The sequence below is a fragment of the Mytilus galloprovincialis genome, chromosome 13, assembly GCF_965363235.1.
Source record: "Mytilus galloprovincialis chromosome 13, xbMytGall1.hap1.1, whole genome shotgun sequence".
Lineage (NCBI taxonomy): Eukaryota > Metazoa > Mollusca > Bivalvia > Mytilida > Mytilidae > Mytilus > Mytilus galloprovincialis.
In genome coordinates, this window is record NC_134850.1 from 42,786,345 (window position 1) to 42,811,407 (window position 25,063).

The window sequence follows — 25,063 nt, forward strand, 5'->3', positions numbered from 1 at the left end:
TGTTTAATTATATTTAGGATGATTTTATTTTCTAGTAAAGGGAGGGCATATATCCTCAAATCCCCCCTGGATTTACCTGTGATATTCAAAATACTAGTCATGTACTTATTGTATATTTAGGCATAATGTACTTCTTTGTAAGACGTTAAGAAATTTAAATATATATATTTTGATCATTTTTATATCTTATTTCTAATGCTGCTTCGTTGACTTTTTCAGAGTCGACATCAAAGATATGAAAACGGGTCTAAGAACATTGACAGATAGAAATGCAACTGACGCAGAGAAGAACATTTATATTGCTGCTTGTATTGAGTACAGCGTAAGTATAGTGCAGACCCTAACATTATAGAATTTTTTTCTCAACCTCAATTTGTAAGAAATACATGCCACTGAATGTACATCCTCTTGTTTTAGACTCTTTTCAGCTTTCAACATATTCCTTTTTATGTAGCTATATGTATATATATAAACAAGTCTAAATTGAAAACAAGGTTCAAACCTATGATTGCGTTAAATAAATTTCGTTATAGAGGGGTCTTAATACAGCACAAACAACATTTTCCAAAAGACCAAAAAAGTGAAAAAGTATATTTTAACAAAACACATTTGATTAACAGGTCGAACAACTGATGTTTTAAAACCCTGCTGACTGCCATGACGATTGCCAAAAAAATTGATCACAAGATGTAACAAAGTGGATCTTTATATTAATTTAATACCAAATAGAAAACTATAAACTTGGGGCAAAGATGTTATACCACAAACATGAGGTGCAAAAATTAGTACACCATATATATGTAGGAATCTATAGTGCGATGGTACTCTAAAGTGCGATGTTCACGCTAAAGTGTGAATGTCTTCGCTAAAGTGCGATGGTTGTTTGTTTTTAAGTGCGATCAGATAACCGCTAAAGTCTGATGGTGTAACGGAAATGTGGTTCAGACAATGGTTTTCGTTTGTTGTGGAGTTCCTAATTATATTCGTTTATTGTTATGCCCCACCTACGATAGTAGAGGGGCATTATGTTTTCTGGTCTGTGCGTCCGTCCGTCCTTCCGTCCTTCCGTCCGTTCGTTCGTTCGTTCAGGTTAAAGTTTTTGGTCAAGGTAGTTTTTGATGAAGTTGAAGTCCAATCAGCTTGAAACTTAGTACACATGTGTCCTATGATATGGTCTTTCTACTTTTAATGCCAAATTAGAGTTTTAACCCCAATTTCACGGTTCACTGAACATAGAAAATGATCGTGCAAATTTCAGGTTAAAGTTTTTGGTGAAGGTAGTTTTTAAAGCAATTGCTTTTATGCCGTCGCGTATGGCCATCTTTGTGACCCAGATCAGAGACTCCGCCCAGATCAAGCCATAGTATTTTGTTTAACAGGCTCCTGGTCAGTCATTCTTTAACACCTATGTATGTTTTCTAATGCAATACATAGCTTGAAACTTTAAAAAAAAGTTAGTGGATTTAAGAAGTTTCAGAATATGTTCTTGTAGATGTATTTTTGTATTTAAAGGGTCAACCGTTTGACTATCAAATAACATAGAAGTCCGAGTGAAAAAAAGTACATTTCTATAAATGCGATTCCGTTTTCCGCCGTTCGTACGATGTTTCAACAAAATATGGATTCATTTCAGTTGTTGATTTAGTATTGAAAATTTAACTGAATTATCTCCTAATAAATACGGTTTTTTATGTTTAATTTGTGTTTCTTTAAGAGGTCAGGTGCTCTTGTTCATTCATAAAATTATCGTTCATTCATACATTTATCGTAAAATCAAAATCACTACACAGGTTAATGCGTAGTGTCAAATTATTACCTGTAATCTAAAAATAGACAAACTTTATTTGCGCAAATAATTTAGCGGAACGAAACCCTTGTTGAAAACACATAACAATAAGTTCGTTTTCCTTTTCTGTCAAAACTCCGTAATATTTATCGATCACCTTACTAATGAAATGGACCCGTCCAAACGTAGTAGATGCCAAGTCGGTCCAGATGAAGAGATATTTACAATTTGGAATTTTCTAGTTTATTGATACATAGATTGAAAAAAGTACGTCTTTTTAAATATCATGATCAAAACTGGGTTTGCATAACAAATGTCAGATGAAACCATTATCCTCGTCTTTTCAGTGAACAAGTCTACTACGTTTGTTGACACTCGACGGTCCACCGTGTTAGCAATTTCATTTCACATGTTTTCGAAATATTGAAGATCATTTTTCGCAATGTTTCCTGAAAATTGATAAATATCAAAGCAACGTAGAGCTGTTTGTTCTTGTTCGTATAATAAAATTGAGAATGGAAATGGGGAATTTGTCAAAGAGACAACAACCCGACCATAGAAAAACATACAACAGCAGAATTAAGGTCACCAACAGGTCTTCAATGCAGCGAAAAATTCCCGCACCCGGAGGCGTCCTTCAGCTGGCCCCTATACAATATATATACTAGTTCAGTGATAACGATTTAATGTCATGTTTGTCTGTGATGACCCCCCTTTTCGGGATTGCATGAGAATTGTAGTTATCTCGTACCCACATGCACTTGTTTCTATCCATAGGAAGGTCGACTATCCATATAAAACTATTTATATGGATAATCGACCTTCCTATGGATAGAAACAAGTGCTCGACCTTCCTATGGATAGAAACAAGTGCCTGTGCTCGTACCGCATCAGAAGGACACATATCAACTGAGCAATAATGTTTGGAACTTAGTTTTAAAAATGATGACAAAGTAACATTATGAAAATATTTTTATTAAGCTGAAATATACATTTAATTTATTCTTTACATGTTTATGTCTTGTAAGATATTTTATTTCTTTCCCGTTTTTTAACATGTGCGTCTGGAAAGTTGAAATGTTTTAACTTAATCATTTGTGTTAATGGTTAAATATAAATTAATAATGAAAATTGTTAAAATTAAATCAATAAAGGAAATTATTGCCAAGGAAGTTACAAACACTACCAGGGGATAATCCATGATGATTTCTTTTTGAGTTATATGTTTCAGCACATGTATATTTGACCCCAACTTTAGCCTGGTAAACGTGTTGTCTCCTTGTGAAATATAAAACATATTAAAAATGACTTTCTGCTAAAGTCTTTTATTTATATAAAGTTAAAACCTTCTTACTTTTAACTAGACAACACTCATGTCAGGTTTAATTCTTGTATATATGTGGATGAAAAATAAAAGTCCCCAAACATTAACATGGCAGCAATTGCTTTTACAGCCTTTAAGGCTTTGATTGATGAAGTTGAAGTCCAATCAGCTTTAAACTTAGTACATCGTGCAAATTTCAGGTTAAAGTTTTTGGTGAAGGTAGTTTTTGATGAAGTTGAAGTCCAATCAGCTTTAAACTTAGTACACATGTGTCCTATGATATGATCTTTCTACTTTTCATGCCAAATTAGAGTTTTAACCCCAATTTCACGGTTCACTGAACATAGAAAATGATAGTGCAAATTTCAGGTTAAAGTTTTTGGTCAAGGTAGTTTTTGATGAAGTTGAAGTCCAATCAACTTGAAACTTAGTATACATGCATGGTTCCTATGATATGATCTTTCTAATTTAAATGCCAAATTATAGTTTTTACCCCTATTTCAGGGTCCACTTAACATAGAAAATGATAGTGCGAGTGGGGCATCCGTGTACTATGGACACATTCTTGTTTTTATTTAAATATCAAGCTGTAGTCTTTCTCTTTTGAATTGTTTTACACTGGTCATTGTATACCCCTATATAGGTTATTATGCATTATGGGCCCAGGCTTTACGTTGAATGCTGTATGATAATTAGGTGCATACATGAACGACATTTTGGGCTGGATGGAAAGTTCATACTACATCTTATGATTATGCAGTTAAGCTGCATTATGGGAGCACCCTAGATTTGTGTTCTACCCAATAAATGCTGAAATACGTGATATTGTTTTTATCTAGCTGGCTACTATGTTATATATAACTGATTGAACACTTTTTTAATACTTTTAATTTTGGAGTACAAAAAATATGACCAGAAAAAACTTAAATGATTGTCGAATCACCCAAAAGTTTTGAAGTTGCACATAGGAAGTAGTGCTCATTAGGAATCCGGAATCCTTATGTAGTTTATTATCGCCTGTGCTTTTGGCTAAGATGTCAAAGAACAATTGTATGAAATATTTAATCACCAAGACAAGTAGTTTAGATTTCCCAAATGGCAAAAATCTTAGGAATATTATTTGTCATCAATACGTAGTACAACTATGTCAGTAGTCTATTATATAAGTTCAACTATTCATGCAGTTGGCGGCAATTTCAATTTAAAAGACGAAATTTGCGTATCTTTTCAATTTGAACGCAGGGGTTCGAATTAGTTGTGGTCCGAGGTCTGGGACCTTGCACTTTTGAAATCGGACTTTCGACTTGGTTACTAGCTATAACTTTTTCACCAAAGTCTCCAAATAAACGATCTCAAATCTTATTTTCATCCTTATTATTCATGACAGTGTTAATCATTTTGTTCAACCGCTAGCTTTATACATAACATCGCCGACAAATAATGTGTATATTCGAGTAAAATCGTATCTGACTGACAAAAACAACATTGAAAACACAATGACCATGGATGCCATGAAGACAATTACAATATCTGATCTGATACCGGAAGCGGATAAGGGTAATTCCGGGTTTTGGTGATCAGCTACAAAAAAATATCCAGGCAGGTGACAAAAAACATCGATGCATGATAAATAAATAAAAACACTAGAATTGAAAACCAAAAGATATATGTAAAAGAAGATATATAGGAAGAGTCCCTGTGGTCAGTGTTCACCCTCGTGTTTGAGAACTTGGAAATGGTCGAGATCTCCACCCCTAAATCATATTTACTCATGTTTTGTACTATATAACAAATCAAATGAAATATAGGGGTAGTCCCTGTGGTCACCCTATCCCCTCCTATTTGATAACTTAGAAACGGATGAGATCCCTACTCCTAAACTATACATACTCATGTATGGGACTATATAACAAATCAAATGAAATAAAGTGATTCCCTGTGGTCACCCCACCCCTAAACAATATATATTCAAGTATAGGTCAATATAACTAATTAAATGAAATATAGGGGAGTTCCTGGGGTCACCCTACCCCTCTTGTTTGAGAACTTGGAAACCGATGAGATCCTCACCCCAAAACCATATATATTCATGTATGGGACAATATAGCAAATCAAATGAAATATAGGGGAAGTCCCTTGGGTCACCCTACCCCTTCCTGTTTTAGAACTTGAAAACCGTCAAGATTCCAACCCCTAAACCATATATATTAATGTATGGGACACTATAACAAATCATTTACATTTACTATGGGCAGGTTAGTCAGACCTCACCTTTGATCCCTGTAGTAGTGAACATTTGTCTGATATGTGTCTCGTAACTTTTGTACTAAAGAACACAAACTCAGTTTTCTTTGCAGGGAAACCAGTCCATTTATACTATAACATGTTCGTACTAAGTCAACTTGTACTACTAACAGTCAACTAAAACCAACGTTAACTACCAACTAGAACAGCTAGAATCATAACGAACTTGTACCACTGCAGACTCACCATAAAAATATACATTGATATATGCTTTTTTGCGCCTGTCCCAAGTCAGGAGCCTCTGGCCTTTGTTAGTCTTGTATCATTTTAACTTTTAGTTTCTTGTGTACAATTTGGAGTTTAGTATGGTGTTCATTATCACTGAACCAGTATATATTTGTTTAGGGGCCAGCTGAAGGACGCCTCTGGGTGCGAGAATTTCTCGTTGCATTGAAGACCTGTTGGTGACCTTCTGCTGTTGTCTGCTCTATGGTCGGTTGTTGTCTCTTTGGCACATTCCCCATTTCCATTCTAAATTTTATTTGCTTTTGAAACCTTGATAACATATAAATTATTTGCCTTAATAATTAATTCATTAGATAAACATAAATGTACAATATATTTTCAATATAAATTCAATAATTTTGTTTGGATTGGTTTTTGGTTAACTGCCTTCAACGCTTACAGCGCTTTGATTTTTATTTAAAGTACGATAGTTGTACAAAAAGTATAATGGTTAAATTGCAGTAGTTAGTACATCCGTAATTTAGTAGTAGTCGTTTGTTGGTATATTTCATATTTGCTGTTCATTTATTGTTTTGTATTTAAATCAGGTTGTTATTTTTTTCTTTTGAATTGTTTTACACTAGTTGTTTTGAGACCCTTTGGTCTTAAAAGTAGAATACTATGCGGTGTAAGCCAATGGTCTGCGCTAAAGATACTATAACCTAAAGTTGCATACATTAATGGCATTGTCTTATTGGCAATCATATGATGCTACTACACATCTGTTCGTTAGCTATATAGGTTGATGTCTAGTTGACCTATATTCCTTATTTAACAGAAATAACAAACCATATTTTTTTTGATAGAACTGTTCAATTAGAGAGTAACAAAGAAGACTTTTTCGGCACCCCAGCTGTTTTGATTAAATTTTGTTTTGCAATTTTACAAATTAGGTTAACCTCTTCCAGCAACAACCAAAAATGTCTAAGATTGTGATCATTTGTTTCTGTCTCCTTTCTTTTCTTGTGTAATAAAAACCTTTTATCTAGACAAATATTCTCGTCATAATGCTGTTTAACGTTGCAAATGTTGATACTTCTGCGGAAAATCGCACTTTAGCATGTTTAAATAAATAACACAGACCATCGCACTTTAGCCTAGGTGATCGCACTTTAGCGTGACCATCGCGTTTTAGCATCCCCATCGCACTTTAGTCTGTTCTACATATATAGTGAAGTTTTACTACAAAGACACCTCCATTCAAGTATTATAAGTGAAACGGTCAGTATTTGTTGAAAGGAGCCTCAATTCCAGGTAGTATATTGTTGCCTCGATAACTTTTTGAATATTATCTTCAAATTTGTCATTTACTTGTCCTTTATTATTGGAGATAACATGGAAAGAAGTCATTATATAATTTACCAGAATAAATGTTAAATGAAACCCTTAAAATAAAGTTTAGAAGAATGAACACATTTTCTCTAATGTTATTTTAGAAAAATAGTAAGGATTATTCCATAACATATGTCGGTGATGATGATGAAAAAACTGGTGGAAAGTCTGTTCTGAAAGCTCTTGGTAGTGGAAATCCTACAACTGTTGGTGTGAGTGGAGAAACATTCAGTGGGACCTTTACAGTACAAGGAGGTAAATATTTAAGCTCTCGGTAGTTAAAATCCTACAACTGTTGGTGTTAGTGGAGAAACATTCAGTGGGACCTTTACAGTTCAGAAAGGTAAATATTAAAGCTCTCGGTAGTTAAAATCCTACAACTGTTGGTGTTAGTGGAGAAACATTCAGTGGGACCTTTACAGTTCAGAAAGGTAAATATTAAAGCTCTCGGTAGTTAAAATCCTACAACTGTTGGTGTTAGTGGAGAAACATTCAGTGGGACCTTTACAGTTCAGAAAGGTAAATATTAAAGCTCTCGGTAGTTAAAATCCTACAACTGTTGGTGTTAGTAGAGAAACATTCAGTGGGACCTTTACAGTACAAGGAGGTAAATATTTAAGCTCTCGGTAGTTAAAATCCTACAACTGTTGGTGTTAGTGGAGAAACATTCAGTGGGACCTTTACAGTTCAGAAAGGTAAATATTAAAGCTCTCGGTAGTTAAAATCCTACAACTGTTGGTGTTAGTGGAGAAACATTCAGTGGGACCTTTACAGTTCAGAAAGGTAAATATTAAAGCTCTCGGTAGTTAAAATCCTACAACTGTTGGTGTTAGTGGAGAAACATTCAGTGGGACCTTTACAGTTCAGAAAGGTAAATATTAAAGCTCTCGGTAGTTAAAATCCTACAACTGTTGGTGTTAGTGGAGAAACATTCAGTGGGACCTTTACAGTTCAGGGAGGTAAATATTAAAGCTCTCGGTAGTTAAAATCCTACAACTGTTGGTGTTAGTGGAGAAACATTCAGTGGGACCTTTACAGTTCAGAAAGGTAAATATTAAAGCTCTCGGTAGTTAAAATCCTACAACTGTTGGTGTTAGTGGAGAAACATTCAGTGGGACCTTTACAGTTCAGGGAGGTAAATATTAAAGCTCTCGGTAGTGGAAATTCTACAACTGTTGGTGTTAGTGGAGAAACATTCAGTGGGACCTTTACAGTTCAGAAAGGTAAATATTAAAGCTCTCGGTAGTTAAAATCCTACAACTGTTGGTGTTAGTGGAGAAACATTCAGTGGGACCTTTACAGTTCAGGGAGGTAAATATTAAAGCTCTCGGTAGTTAAAATTCTACAACTGTTGGTGTTAGTGGAGAAACATTCAGTGGGACCTTTACAGTTCAGGGAGGTAAATATTAAAGCTCTCGGTAGTGGAAATTCTACAACTGTTGGTGTTAGTGGAGAAACGTTCAGTGGGACCTTTACAGTTCAGGGAGGTAAATATTAAAGCCCTCGGTAGTGGAAATCCTACAACTTTTGCTGTCAATGGAGAAACATTCAGTGGGACCTTTACAGTACAGGGAGGTAAATATTAAAGCTCTCGGTAGTGGAAATCCTACAACTTTTGGTGTCAGTGGAGAAACATTCAGTGGAACCTTTACAGTACAGGGAGGTAAATATAAAAGCTATTGGTAGCTGAAGTCCCATCTGTGTTTGTGTGAGTAGAGAAACATTTATAGGCTATAGCTAGGTGTACAGGGAAATATCTGTTAAAGCTATTGGTACACTGTTGGTGTAAACAAAAAAAATCATTCATTGGATTCTTTCCAGTACAGGGAAAATTTTTTGAAAAAAAAATATTACAATAAAGGAAGGTAGATATTAACATGATTATAGCTTTTGGTAATGGAAATCCGACCACTTCGGTGTTATTAGATAATCATTCAGTGGAATATTTGCGGTACAGGAAGATATATATCTTTTTAAGCAGTTAATCTGCTTAATGCGAGCACTCTAGATTTATGCTCTACCCAATAAATGCTGAAATATGTGCCACTTTTATTATTTGGCTGGCTATCATGTTATTTATAACTAATTGAACACTTTTTTTATGCTTTTTATTCTGGAATATAAAAAAATATTACAATAAAAACCTTAAATGGTCGTCGAATTTCCCAAAAGTTTTGAAGTTGCACATTGGAAGAAGTGCTTGATAGAAATTCTCCTATAGTTTGTTATCCCCTGTGCTATTGGCTAAGATGTCAAAGAACAATAGTTTGAAATATTTGATTGGCGAAAATCTATAAAGATGAGTCGTTTACATTTCCTAAATGGCAAAAGTCGTAGGAATATTGTTTGTCATTGATACGTATTACATACGTCAGTATATTAATCAGCTGATATAAGTTGGCGGCAATTTCAAATTACATAGAATACGAAATTTACGTACCTTTTAAATTGGGAGGATTCTGGTGATACATAGGTACTTTATTATTAATCATTTTATTCGTTTTTTGTCTGAAATTATTGAGATTATTTAAATCATCTTAATTCAGTAATCTTAAATGTATGCTTATTTGTATTCTTGTTAATATTATTCCGTTATTTTGCAAATCACCTCCATGATCCTTCATGCTTGTCAAATAAATTGTTGTTATTGTAGTTTTCTGATTGGTTGATGTCAAGGTCATTTTAAGATTGTTTCGCTTTGGTGTTACAATGTAACATAATGCTACACGTGCATTGATTACACTCAATGTGCTTCAATAGATATTGAGATAAAAACTTTTAACAACTCTTTAGTAAAGGATGACATTATTGAACTTCCAAAGTCGCATATTTTGTAAGATATCAAAATCCGAATCTGTGACGCGTATAACACCGTAATTGTTTATGATTTACAAGAACTTACCGATTTCCGGAACAGAAAAATACGACTTTTTTTAGCTCACTTGGCGTCCGTCGTCGTCGTCGTCGTCGTCTGTCGTCGTTAACAATTTTTCAAACATCTTCTCCTCTGAAACTACTGAATGGATTTGAATGAAACTTAGCATGATTGTTCCTTAGATTATCCTGCACAAAGTGTGTGATTTGAATTATGATCCGTCAAAATACATGGCCGCCGTTTCTTAAAATAGAACATAGGGGTCAAATGCAGTTTTTGGCTTATATCTCAAAAACGAAAGCATTTAGAGCAAATCTGACATGGGCAGAAATGTTCATTAGGTCAAGATCTATCAGCCCTGAAATTTTCAGATGAATCAAACAAACCATTGTTGGGTTCCTGCCACTTAATTGGTAATTTTAAGGAAATTTTGCAGTTTTTGGTCATTATCTTGAATATTATTATAGATAAAGATAAACTGTAAACAGCAAAAATGATCAGCAAAGTAAGATCTACAAATAAGTTAATATGACCAAAATTGTCAATTGAGTCCTTAAGGGGTTATTGTCCTTTAATGACAATTTTTCACAATTTGTTCATCATATTTGCTAACTTTAAAAAATCTTCTCCTCTGAAACTACTGAATGGATTTAAATGAAACTTAGCATGATTGTTCCTCAGATTATCCTGCACAAAGTGTGTGATTTGATTTATGATCCGTCAAAATACATGGCCGCCGTTTCTTAAAATAGAACATAGGGGTCAAATGCAGTTTTTGGCTTATATCTCAAAAACGAAAGCATTTAGAGCAAATCTGACATGGGCAGAAATGTTCATTAGGTCAAGATCTATCAGCCCTGAAATTTTCAGATGAATCAAACAAACCATTGTTGGGTTCCTGCCACTTAATTGGTAATTTTAAGGAAATTTTGCAGTTTTTGGTCATTATCTTGAATATTATTATAGATAAAGATAAACTGTAAACAGCAAAAATGATCAGCAAAGTAAGATCTACAAATAAGTTAATATGACCAAAATTGTCTATTGAGTCCTTAAGGGGTTATTGTCCTTTAATGACAATTTTTCACAATTTGTTCATCATATTTGCTAACTTTAAAAAATCTTCTCCTCTGAAACTACTGAATGGATTTAAATGAAACTTAGCATGATTGTTCCTCAGATTATCCTGCACAAAGTGTGTGCTTCGATTTTTGATCCGTCAAAAAACATGGCCGCCGTTACTTAAAATAGAACATAGGGGTCAAATGCAGTTATTGGCTTATATCTCAAAAACGAAAGCATTTAGAGCAAATCTGACATGGGTAGAAATGTTCATTAGGTCAAGATCTATCAGCCCTGAAATTTTCAGATGAATCAAACAAACCATTGTTGGGTTCCTGCCACTTAATTGGTAATTTTAAGGAAATTTTGCAGTTTTTGGTCATTATCTTGAATATTATTATAGATAAAGATAAACTGTTAACAGCAAAAATGATCAGCAAAGTAAGATCTACAAATAAGTTAAATGACCAAAATTGTCAATTGACCCCTTAAGGGGTTATTGTCCTTTAATGACAATTTTTCACAATTTGTTCATCATATTTGCTAACTTTAAAAAATCTTCTCCTCTGAAACTACTGAATGGATTTGGATGAAACTTATCATGATTGTTCCTTAGATTATCATGCACAAAGTGTGTGCTTCGATTTTTGATCCGTCAAAAAATATGGCCGCCGTTACTTAAAATAGAACATAGGGGTCAAATGCAGTTTTTTGGCTTATATCTCAAAAACGAAAGCATTTAGAGCAAATCTGACATGGTGTAGAAATGTTCATTAGGTCAAGATATATCAGCCCTGAAATTTTCAGATGAATTAAACAAACCATTGTTGGGTTGCTGCCACTTAATTGGTAATTTTAAGGAAATTTTGCTGTTTTTTGTCATTATCTTGAATATTATTATAGATAAAGATAAACTGTAAACAGCAAAAATGATCAGCAACGTACGATCTACAAATAAGTTAATATGACCAAAATTGTCAATTGACCCCTTAAGGGGTTATTGTCCTTTAATGACAATTTTTCACAATTTGTTCATCATATTTGCTAACTTTAAAAAATCTTCTCCTCTGAAACTACTAAACCAAATTCAACCAAACTTCAACTGAATGATCAGTAGGATGTATAAAATAAAGTTTGTGCTTTATTTTTTATTTCGTCAAAAAACATGGCCGTCATGGCTATAAATAGAACACAGGGTAAAATGCAGTTTTTGGCTTATATCTCAAAAACTCCAGCATTTAGAGCAAATAAGACAAGAAGTTAAAGTATTTATTAGGTCAAGGTCTACCTGTCCTGAAATTTTCAGCCGAATTGGGTAACTGGTTTTTCAGGTATAATGCCCCTGAATTGATGATTTTAAAGAAATTTTGCAGTTTTTGGTTATTATCTTGAATATTATTATAGATACAGATAAACTGTTAATAGCAAAAATGTTAAGCAAAGTAAGATCAACAAATAAGTCAATTTGACCAAAATTGTCAATTGACCCCTTAAGGAGTTATTGCCCTTTAAAGACTTTTTTCACAATTTGTTCATCATGTTGACTTACTTTAAAAAATCTTTTCCTTTGAAACTGCTGTATCAATTTCAGCCAAACTTAGGCTGAAAGAGTTTCAGAGTATCTAGTATAAATTGTATATTTCATTTCCTTGTATGTCAGAAACATAGCTCCTATGGCTAAAATAGAACATAGGAGAAAATGATTTTTTTTTTGCTTTTGAAGAAAATAGGACGATTCAAAGAACATTTAAATAAATTGAAAAGCCAAAATAATCATTGATGAGAGATTTAACCAAAAAAATTAAGGTGAGCGATTCAGGCTCTTGAGAGCCTCTTGTTTATATGTTTCTTTTTATAATTTTTCACATTTAAACACTCGTTAAAAAAGAGGGACGAAAGATACCAAAAGGACAGTCAAACTCATAAATCTAAAACAAACTGACAACGCCATCGCTAAAAATGAAAAGGACAAACACACAACAGCACACACGACACAACATAGAAAACTAAAGAATAAACAACATGAACCCCACCAAAAACTAGGGGTGATCGCAGGTGCTCCGAAAGGGTAAAAATGAAAATGAAAAGGGATGAAAATAATGTGAAAAGAAATCGCACAAGTTGAAGTTACAAACAAGTTTTTTTAACTCCTACTAATACAGTGATTTAAAGTTTAAATAAATGTTTTTTTCTTATTATGATATGAGTAATGGAAGACAGTTAAACCGTAATCAAGATATTTTAATTCAGTTATAATTTGAGATGTTAATAAAATTGAGAATGATAATGGAGAAGGTGTCATATAGACAATAACCTGATCTAAGAGCAGACAACAGTCGAAGGTTAGCGGATCTTTAATGCAGGGGGAAACTCCTACACCCAAAGGATTGCTTTTGCTGGCCCCTTAACACAATAACAAAAATGTTTACTATTTCAACTAGTCACTTTGTTCGGGTGGAACTTTTAAACCACTTTCCAGAGGCTAGTTAGTTCTTTAAGCCCGGAACTTTCCAACGTTGGAACAAAAAGCATTTACAATAACACTGTGTCTAAACCACACCGGCAAAATTTGCTCGGACTCGATGGTATCTAACATCCGGCACAATGACGGAACCCCAATAGACAAAAGAAAGGTAGGTTTCTCCTTATTTATTTTTTTTTTATGATCTCGAAGAATATATATACATATACAACTATTTTCTATTGTGAGAGGCGATATTTTCTACAACCGTTCTATATTAACGGAGACATAAGTCAAAATGCATGTCAAAATGACGAATTGAGTGAACCTTGCCTCGAAATTGTTTAATTTCTCGTTAAATTGTTCACATTGTACGGAAAGAAAGGTACGGGAAGATAGATATTGACACGGAGATTGCAAATTTAGTTATTTATATGAGCATCTCAATAATTGTATTTCTGTGTATGGAACGAAAGAAAAGGGTCATGTCAAATTAAAATAAACCGGTTTCGTCAATGTTGTTACTACACAATCACCCGGTTTCGTCTATATATATCACCCGTTTTTTTTGGTTTTTTTTTCTAACAAACAATTTATGAAAAGAAACTTTGGCACGGATCTGAACATTGTCTTTCGAGAATTTAAATATATATTTATGTAAAGTAAACTTGGCGTGTTAAAATCTATTTTAAACGGGCACTTTTGGACATAGTTAATTATGATAATACACATTTTCCTAATGAAAGGCGTATCCCTTATTTCACTTAACTTCAAACTAATTTTAAATGGAATATAAATACTGAATAGCAAACACTGGTATCTAATTATTTTGTAACATTATTATATTTTCTTTGTTTATAATAGTAGTATGTAAAGATGAAAAATAAAAGGATGTGTTTTGATTGTGCCGTAATTTTAATTTACTAAACTATATTATATACACTTAGTTTACAATATTTACTATCAATTATTAATACATTTATGCATTCAATCATTGACAAACAGTCCCAAACCGACTATAGTCGATACTGTTCTGCACAATACTGTTACTTGCGCACTAAAGCGAGTTTTCACACTTAAGCATCCATAACATAGCAGTGAGATTTGTAACTTTCTCCCCGTTTCTGGTAGGCACATTTATTTTCATAGGCATGTTTTTCACATTATTTTTACAGTTCAAATTCATTTTTTTGTACAGTTCAAATTCAATTGAAACTTCAAGATAACTTTCGAAAGCAATATCTGACAGTTTTGTATTTTCAATGTGAATAAAAGTTGGTTTGCAAAACATGACCGTCATTTATATCTAGGTCTAATTGAGATTGATTGATTTATTTTTTGTTACTTTACGCCGCATTAGCATAAAAAGGATATATCGCGGCGAGAGCTAATTCGAATATTTTTCAATTTAAAGCATATTTTTAAAATAAGACAAAAAGTCCTTCAATATACTAAAATTCTAGACTGAAACAAATTGATTATCTTTTATATCTAGGTCTTATTAAGAAAAAGTGACGGTAACCACTTATCCCATAAACATTGACAATGAGACAACTTTCTTTTAGACACAAAACTTATGTTGATTTAATCAAGTTTAGGTCAGCGTATGCCATAAACAAGGAGAAAAACACACAAACTACATGAAAGCAAGCTATAACAGGGCCCTTAATTATAAATGTAAAACAATTCAAACAAGAAAACTACCTGCCTATTTTATGTTCAAAACGCATATGGTATAAAGCAACCAAAGACAACCATGGAATTACAAGCGTGTGATTCGGGAATGGACTGAGTCAAAGTGTTGTCGCTGACACAAACAGTACAACAAAAGTACAAATAATAAAAACTGATGTAAAAACCCTAACTCGTTCGATGACAGAGCCTGTATAGTAAATGCGCGATGTGTGCCAAAACTTGTATCATAGTTTAAATGATCCCTTAACGATTGTAGAAAAGATTACATACATAGAAGGATTAGATTACTTATAAAGGTGTCCATCCTTTTGTGCGAGAAAATGACATATCAATTGTGTGTTTCGATTTTTAAGACCGTAAACTTTAATTTCAAGTTTAAACATGTTCAACATATTTTCCCATAACTCATATAGAAAACGCATATTTAGAGAGCTTTAATATCAAAGTAAATTAAAATATTTGTGTTCTATAAGAGTAGGAATTCAAGTGTTTGCTTAGTATTTATTTGAATCTGAGACTCATATAAATAATAAGCCGTTGTCCGGTGAACGAACTTGTTTTCCAACGACCCACAAAACTCCTTTTGAACGCTGAAGTTAAATAATCAATTATAATGTAATGCGATTATGATTTTTTTTATTTGACCAAACCGGGTTATGCATTTTGAAATCTATGACGAAACCGGGTTGTATACATTGAAGAAACCGGCCAGTTCCATTTTGACATGACCCATTTCTTTCGTTCCATACACAGAGATACAAAAATGGAGATGCTCATAATAACTAAATTTGCAATCTTCGTGTCAATATCTATCTTCCCGTACCTTTCTTTCCGTTCAATGTGAACAATTTAACGAGAAATTAAACAATTTCGAGGCAAGGTTCACTCAATTCGTCATTTTGACATGCATTTTGACTTATTTCTCCGTTAATATAGAACGGTTGTAGAAAATATTGCATCTCACAATAGAAAATAGTTGTATATGTATATATATTCTTCGATATCATAAAAAAAATAAAAAAAATAAGGAGAAACCTACCTTTCTTTTGTCTATTGGTGTTCCGTCATTGTGCCGGATGTTAGATACCATCGAGTCCGAGCAAATTTTGCCGGTGTGGTTTAGACACAGTGAATAACTTGGACATCATACTAAAATTAAACTTAAAACTAACAAGAAATTAAGATTAAAAAAATGTACAAAACAATTATGAAAAATATATATGATATACAGCAACAATCACCACATTAGTGGCTCCTCACTGTGGACAGGTACATACAGAATGTGGCGATTTTAACATCTCAACTGGCACAAAACTCTCCCCTAACATAGGACAGTGTATGTGCATAATCTCAGACATTGAATTTTTATAAATATAAATTAAAAATAACTTTTGAAAGTGGTAGCTATAGGATACCGTAGGATTGCATAAAATACACATTACTGTACAAGCATTATTTGATACTTTAGAAATAGCTCGAGAACAATGCCTGAGATAATATTTTAAAAAATTTCTTTACACTATTCATCTGAACTTGGCCAAGTTTGCCTTTGGGTTTTTGATTAACTGCCTATAGCATCCTTTGGTGCTTTGATTATTGTTTTGATAGTAGCTTGGATTGAACGGTGTAAAGAATTATTAATTTGGAAATTAATGGAGACCTTTATATTCAAAAATGGAAAACAAGATTGGAAACACAAAATATCTACAAACTAATAATGAAATAACTACGGATGTAATTGACAAGGATTGGCATTTTTTTTTAGTTTTCCTTTTTGAGATTATTTGGTCACTCCTTAGTGCCTCCATCTGTAATAATTTATCGCAATGGTGTAACTAAGGGCGCTGAATGGTGATTTAAACACCAGCAAACACAAACTAAAAACCAATCATTTTTGTTCAGTAGCTTTAATAGTGTTTTCCATGAAATAATATTTTTAATGTTTTGTCTAATATGACTTGTTTTTATAGCTGAAGAAATCTTTAAAGAACTTAAAGTAGCTGTTACTGGTATAAAGGATGCATATGCTATTGGTCAAGGATTGTCAGAAGTTGGAGCCAAACTTTTAGGAGAGAAGTTAGCCAATATGACAGTTGGTGACATAGAAACTTTAATGGACTTCAAGAACGTTGATCCAATATTAGTGGCCCAGCTTATGAAAGATTTGAGAGACTTAGCAAAGGCATTGGTAGGCTTTGAGTTATGTCCCTTTATAACATTATATATGCTAATGGGGGCATCATCTGTGTCTCTAGGGACATATTCCCAATTTATTTTTTGTAAAAGGTTAACACACATTTACTACTGCATGATGGGTTACACTAATGACTGGACCAATGAGTGGACCAAAATGAAAATGCTAATAATTTTTTTATTTACCATATAGAGGACTTTTCTCAAATTTGAAATATATAAGATTACATAATTTAATATTTAGATATAAGAAAAGAAAAACTAAAAAATATTTTCAAACTTGCTGAAACCTGACCTGAGCAACGTACAGTTTGATTGATTGTTTGACCTTAAAGAGAAGGAATTATGTCAACACATTTTTTTTAATAAAAAATTAATTCCTTGTGTCTTGATAATATAATTTCCACAAATAGCTAGCAGGAACAGTAAAGGCATGTTTTATATGTGCACATACAGATAAAAATGTATTATCTTGAGTAAATGCCCATTTAGTACAGACTAAACGGACATAGAGTAAACACACGTTTACTGGAGTAGACTTTAGAAATTTCCATTTTGACCGCCTTAAAGTAATTGTTGTAAATTCGAAACATTAGAGTTAATTACCAAATGTGCATGCGGTGTTAAATTGCATTTACTCTATGTTATTGCCAACAGGGCCAAATTGAGCTTTTCTCATCACTTGGCGTCTGTTGTCGTCGTCCATTAACTTTTACAAAGATCTTCTACTCTGAAACTACTGGGCCAAATTAAACCAACCTTGGACTAAATCATCCTTACGGTAACTTGTTTAAAAAAAGTATCCGTCAATCATCCAAGATAGCCGCGATGGCTTAAAAAAGAAGATGGGGGTAAAATACAGTTTTTGGGATAATCTCTGAAACTAAAGCATTTACAGCAAATCTGACATGGGGTAAACATGTTCAACAGGTCAAGATCTATCTGCCCTGAAATTTATAGACGCATCTGACAACCCGTTCTGCCTCTGAATTTGTAATTTTAAGGAAATTTTCAGTTTTTGGTTATTATCTTGAATATTATAATAGATAAAGATAAACTGTAAACAGCAAAATTGTTCAGCAAAGTAAGCTCTATAAAAAAGTAAGAATGACCTGTTTATCATTTGACCCAGTAAGGAGTTATTGCCCTATAAGGTCAATTTTTCACAATTTTTCTTAAATTTTTGTTATCTTTAATAAAAATCTTCTCTGAAACTATTGAGACAAATTAAACCATACTTGGGATAAATCATCCTTAGGGTATGATTACCCTAGCAGCACATATACCAAGGTGAGCGACTCAGGCTCTTGAGAGTTTCTAGTTGCTTTAATGCCAGTTTTTATACGACCGCAAACATTTGAATTTTTCGTCGTATATTGCTATCACGTTGGCGTCGTCGTCTACGTCGTCGTCGTTGTCGTCCGAATACTTTTAGTTTTCGCACTCTAACTTTAGTAAAAATGAATAGAAATCTATGAAATTTTAACACAAGGTTTATGACCACAAAAGGAAGGTTGGGAATGATTTTGGGAGTTTCGGTTCTAACAGTTTAGGAATTAGGGGCCAAAAAAGGGCCCAAATAAGCATTATTCTTGGTTTTCGCACAATAACTTTAGTTTAAGTAAATAGAAATCAATGAAATTTACAAACAAGGTTTATGACCACAAAAGGAATGTTGGTATTGATTTTGGGAGTTGAGGTCTAAACAGTTTAGGAATTAGGGGCCAAAAAGGGGCCCAAGTAAGCATTATTCTTGGTTTTCGCACCATAACTTTAGTTAAAGTAAATAGAAATCTATGGAATTTAAACTCAAGGTTTATGACCACTAAAGGAAGGTTGGGTTTGATTTTGGGAGTTTTGGTCCCAACAGTTTAGGAATAAGGGGCCCATAGGGTCCAAAATTGAACTTAGTTTGATTTCATCAAAAATTGAACAATTGGGGCTCTTTGATATGCCGAATCTAACTGTGTATGTAGATTCTTAATTTTTGGTCCTGTTTTCAAATTGGTCGACACTAGGGTCCAAAGGGTCCAAAATTAACCTTAGTTTGGTTTTGACAAACATTGAATCCTTGGGGTTCTTTGATATGCTGAATCTAAAAATGTACTTAGATTTTTTTATTATTGGCCGAGTTTTCAAGCTGGTCCAAATCGGGTCCAAATTAAACTTTGTTGGATTTCATCAAAAATTTAATAATTGGGGTTCTTTGATATGCCAAATCTTACTGTGTATGAAGATTCTTAATTTTTAGTCCCGTTTTCAAATTGTTCTACATTAAAGTCCAAAGGGTCCAAAATTAAACTAAGTTTGATTTTAACAAAAATTGAATTGTTGAACTTTTTTGATATGCTGAATCTAAACATGTACTTAGATTTTTGATTAGGGGCCCAGTTTTCAAGTTGGTTCAAATCAGGATCCAAAATTATTATATTAAGTATTGTGCAATAGCAAGAAATTTTCAATTGCACAGTATTCAGCAATAGCAAGAAATCTTCAATTGCACAGTATTGTGCAATAGCAAGAAATTTTCAATTGCACAGTATTGCACAATAGCAAGAAATCTTCAATTGAACAGTATTGTGCAATAGCAAATATTTTCAATTTCACAGTATTGCGCAATAGCAAGAAATATCTAATTGCACAATATTGTGCAATAGCAAGAAATTTTCAATTGATTGGAGTTATCTTTCTTTGTCCAGAATAGTAGTTGAATCAACTTAAATCATTGTTTTATACAATATACAATGTATATTGACTTTTACTACCAACTGATAAATTAAAACAATCTTTACCATTCAGTGATAACAAGCACCTTTTGTTACATTTTAATATTTTATGATGTATTTAAATGAGTAGTTATTGTTGCAAACTCCATTAGAAATTTGAATTGAGATCAGTTTTGGAAAAAGGGAAAGGGGGATGTGAAAAAAAAATGGGGAGGGGGGAGGTTAAATTTTTCTCATTTCAGATTTCATAAATAAAAAGAAAATTTCTTCAAACATTTTTTTGAGAGGATTAATATTCAACAGCATAGTGAATTGCTCAAAGGAAAAAAAGTATTTTAAGTTCATTAGACCACATTTATTCTGTGTTAGAAACCTATGCTGTGTCAACTATTTAATCACAATCCAAATTTAGAGCTGAATCCAGCTTGAATGTTGTGTCCATACTTGCCCCAACCGTTCAGGGTTCAACCTCTGCGGTCGTATAAAGCTGCGCCCTGCGGAGCATCTGGTTGCATTTCAAATTCAAAACTGACAGGAATGTTTAAACAAGTCAGACACAAATTTGATCAAAAAAGACATATGAATCCTGTTTTTCATATTTGTTTTTTTTAAATAACTTTGTTATAAATTAGTTTTCTCTGTTAAAAAAAATCATATTTTTCACAGTGGCCTTTGTTATATATCTGAATGTTGAATCTGTACTTTCCGGAACTGTTGTGATGTCTTAACCATGATTGTTTTGATGATTACATGTATCAGCCTCTTTTGGTGTTTGAATCCAAAGTAAAAGGATCATAAATTGAAAGCTCTTCAATTTATTTACAATATAATATATATACTTGTCTTTAGTCCCCCAAACCTAAAATTGCTACAGAAAATGGCTGTATATTTGAATATAACTGTTTATTTATGTATGTGAGATTTATCTCATTACATTTGAATTTTCTATAACAAGAAGCGTTACTCATGAACCGATATGATAGTGAAGACGATCTAGCTCTTTTTCATGACACTTATATGCCACGAAATTACGAACCTGAGGATGCCGAATTCAACGAAATACTTTCTTTAATTCCTAAAATTAACACTCCCCCAATACTTCTGTGTCATTGGCAAATCAACCAGGTAGTTTCATTCGAGATTCAGATGCAATAATGGAAAAATTGGCTGCTTGTTGCAAATTTGGGGGGGGGGGGGTATCCCCACGAAAATGTCGGTGTTTATGAAAGAATTTACTTCATTTGCAACTCTTCACAAAATTGACCATGTCGATGATCAGAGAATGATTGCCGCTTTTCACCTTAATTTAACAGGGCCTGCATTAACATGGTTTAATTCACTAGATTCGAGAAGCAAACGTACTAGGCGACATTTTCTTGCAATTTTTGAGTGCATCCAGTGAGAGAATGGCCTTACTGACCCTCAAATAATATACTAATTATTGTGTAATCAGTATTAAAGAGATCTGGTATAAATAAACTCATCATAGATAGCAGGACTAAATTTAGTATATACGCCAGACGCGCGTTTCGTCTACAAAAAACTCATCAGTGACGCTCGAATCCAAAAAAGTTAAAAAGGCCAAATAAAGTACGAAGTTGAAGAGCATTGAGGACCAATCATATCCTGCTTTTTCTCTCCTACATTGATTGTTTGTGACATGTATCTGATTAAGAAAAGATTAGTGAGATTTCAGTTGTAACTTCAAAGTGTCAAATGTTAGACAAATTAACCTCAAGATATAACAAGTGGTCTGTGTATGTTAATAAATTGTATCCATGATGTCAGCATCTTTATCATAACATTAATTACTTGTAAACTGAAATGGCTTTTATGTTTGTATAAACAATACTAATATTATATATAAGTAAAATAATCTTTGATATTCATTTTCGTTTTACAGTGACTTGACTGTAAGTGTTCCTGCAACTTGTTCAAAATTCTGACCAAATTGCAATTTGTTTTATAAAATCAAATTGCTTAACTGGTCAGAAATTTGAACTATCTACTGTAGAAAACCACAGTCAAGTAGTGAAAGTGCAATGTGATAAAATAAAACATACTTTAATCGTATAAGATTTTAACTCCACTTAAATGATGCTGTGATAAAATCAGGGTATCAGTTTGTATAGGTATATTATAGTCATTTCCATGCTGAAGGAACTGTTATTATTTTGAATTGCTATAAAAATGTCCAAACTAAGCTTTCATATAGTTTTTCTTTCTAAAAGTATTCTATATTCATAAGAATCAGACATTATTTGAATTAAAACATTTCATATTCAGTAAAATATGTGTAAAATTGCAATATGTTTGTAGGAAGTGTCCATGGGGAGATAATCATTTTTTCTTTCAAGAAGTCTTTATTCAAAAGAATTATATTTTAGGTTATCTCCCCGTGGAAACTTATCAAGAGCATATAGTTATTTCACAGTTATTTTACTGAATATATGATGTTTTATTTAAAATGACATCTGATTCTAATGAATATAGAATACTTTTAGAAAGAAAAAACTATATGAAAGCTTAGTTTTATAGCAATTAAAAATAATGGCAGTTCCTTCACCATGGAAATGACTATAATATACCTATAGATAGACTAATTTTGTCACATTATTATTAAAGTGGAGTTAAAGTCTGATAGGATTGTAAGTATGTTTTATTTTATCACCTTGCACTTTCACATTTTGGCTGAACAATTTGTTCAATATTTTGACCAGTTGAACAATTTGCTTTAATAAAACAAATTGCAATTTGGTCAAAATTTTGAATGAGTTGCAGTTGCTAAATAGCAACACTAACAGTCAAGTCATTGTAATCAATTTCATAATTTCAGTTATCTGAGTTCCTAACCAAGCTTCTTAACAATGGAGACGACGTGTTTAAATCTTTTGACTTCACACTAAAGGGAGACTTTAGTTTCCCTCAACAGGATGTAGAACTGTTTAGCTACAGTATTAACATGCTGGTTGGTGGAATAATACCAATGCAGTTCTGTAAGTTATAAGTCACATGTCATTTTAGTATGTTACAGTCGTTATGTACAATATGTATAACAGTCCAACTTTACCATTTTGTTGTTTATAACCAAACTGATAAGCCTATTTCTTACTAAATATCCTTGATACTAATTAATTAAATTGAAAGTAATTGATGTGATAATGATTTAACTATTTATTGAAAAAGATAACACTTTACAAGGATTATTAAGAATAAAGGGAATTTATAGTTCTCATGTGACTCATTTTCTGTTTGACCTTGTTTTTACTAATGTCTGATAGGATTGTAAGTATGTTTTATTTAATCACCTTGCACTTTCACAACCCTCCCTTCTCTATGATTTAATTCTTTTCAGTGGTCCCTGTATAACACAGTCAGCCTCAGGTCATCTTATTTTCGAACAAAATTTAAATTTCAACTTAAAACAATGAAACCCATATTTCAGGTTTTAAATACCAAAAATCTTCGTAACCAAACAAAATATGCTGTAAATATCAAAGAGTCAAAATGAGAACTAAAAGCTGTTTGCAACCGCGATTGCACAATAGAAGGTGAATTTTTAATTGCCTTGTTTTACTGAAATTAGTATCAAAAACTTATTTCTTGAAGAAATATAATCATATTTCATTTTTAGTGAGCTATTCTCATCAATTTGCGTCCGTCGTTGTCGTTGTCCGGCGTCGTCTGTTAACTTTTACAAAAATCTTCTCCTGTGAAACTACTGGGTCCGGTGACCCGGCCAACCAACCAAGATGGCCGCCATGGCTTACAATAGAACATAGGGGTAAAATGTAGAGTTTGGCTTATATCTCTGAAACCAAAGCATTTAGAGCAAATCTGACATGGGGTTAAATTGTTTAACAGACCCTGTAATTTATCAAATCTATCTGCCCTGAAATTTTTAGATGAATTGGACAACCTGTTGTTGGGTTGCTTCCCCTGAATTGATAATTTTAAGGAAATTTTGCTGTTTTGGGGTATAATCTTGAATATTATTATAGATAGAGATAAAATGTAAAGAGCAATAATGTTCAGCAAAGTAAGATTTACAAATAAGTTTACATGACCAAAATGGTCAGTTGACCCCTTTAGGAGTTATTGCCCTTTATAGTCAATTTTTAACCATTTTTCTTAAATCTTAGTAATCTTTTACAAAAAATCTTCTCCTCTGAAACTACTGGTCAAATTTAACTAGACTTGGCCATAATCATCTTGGGGTATCTAGTTTAAAAAATGTATCCGGTGACCCGGACATCCAACCAAGATGGCCGCCACGGCTAAAAAGAGAACATATGGATAAAATACAGTTTTTGGCTGATAACTCTAAAACCAAAGCATTTAGAGCAAATTTAATGGGGTTAAATTGTTTATCAGGTCAAGATCTATTTGCCCTGAAATTTTCAGATGAATCGGACAACCCGTTGCTAGGTTGCTGTCCCTGAATTGGTAATTTTAAGGAAATTTTGCCGTTTTTGTCGAGCCTGCAATTTTTGTTGCAGAAAGCTCGACATAGGGATAGTGATCCGGTGGCGGCGGCGGCGTTATCGCACTTCTTAAAAGCTTTATATTTTAGAAGGTGGAAGACCTGGATGCTTCATACTTTGTATAAAGATGCTTCATGATACAAAGTTTCCGTCAGTCACATGTCCAATGTCCTTGACCTCATTTTCATGGTTCAGTGACCACTTGAAAAAAAAAGTTCAAATTTTTTGTAATGTTGAATTCTCTCTTATTATAAGTAATAGGATAACTATATTTGATATGTGCGTACCTTGCAAGGTCCTTGTGTCTGTCAGACAGTTTTCACTTGACCTCGACCTCATTTTATGTATCAGTGAACAAGGTTAAGTTTTGGCGGTCAAGTCCATATCTCAGATACTATAAGCAATAGGGCTAGTATATTCGGTGTATGGAAGGACTGTAAGGTGTACATGTCCAACTGGCAGGTGTCATCTGACCTTGACCTCATTTTCATGGTTCAGTGGTTACAGTTAAAATGTGTTTTGGTCTGTTTTTCTCATACCATATGCAATACTTCTACTATATTTGTTGTATGGAATGATTGTTAAGTGTACATGTC

At 33.1% G+C, this 25,063-nt stretch overlaps 1 protein-coding gene across 1 annotated transcript in view; it reads left to right on the forward strand.

The window, feature by feature from the left end:
- LOC143056125 (uncharacterized) overlaps nucleotides 1-25,063 on the forward strand; it is a 240,686-nt gene that overhangs the window by 26,237 nt on the left and 189,386 nt on the right. Inside the window, exons 21-26 of the mRNA XM_076229211.1 lie at nucleotides 220-322; nucleotides 7,076-7,226; nucleotides 8,084-8,194; nucleotides 8,348-8,458; nucleotides 17,035-17,252; nucleotides 22,820-22,979. Of these exons, the coding sequence (XP_076085326.1) occupies nucleotides 220-322; nucleotides 7,076-7,226; nucleotides 8,084-8,194; nucleotides 8,348-8,458; nucleotides 17,035-17,252; nucleotides 22,820-22,979 (854 nt within the window). The remainder of the gene's footprint in view (nucleotides 1-219; nucleotides 323-7,075; nucleotides 7,227-8,083; nucleotides 8,195-8,347; nucleotides 8,459-17,034; nucleotides 17,253-22,819; nucleotides 22,980-25,063) is intronic.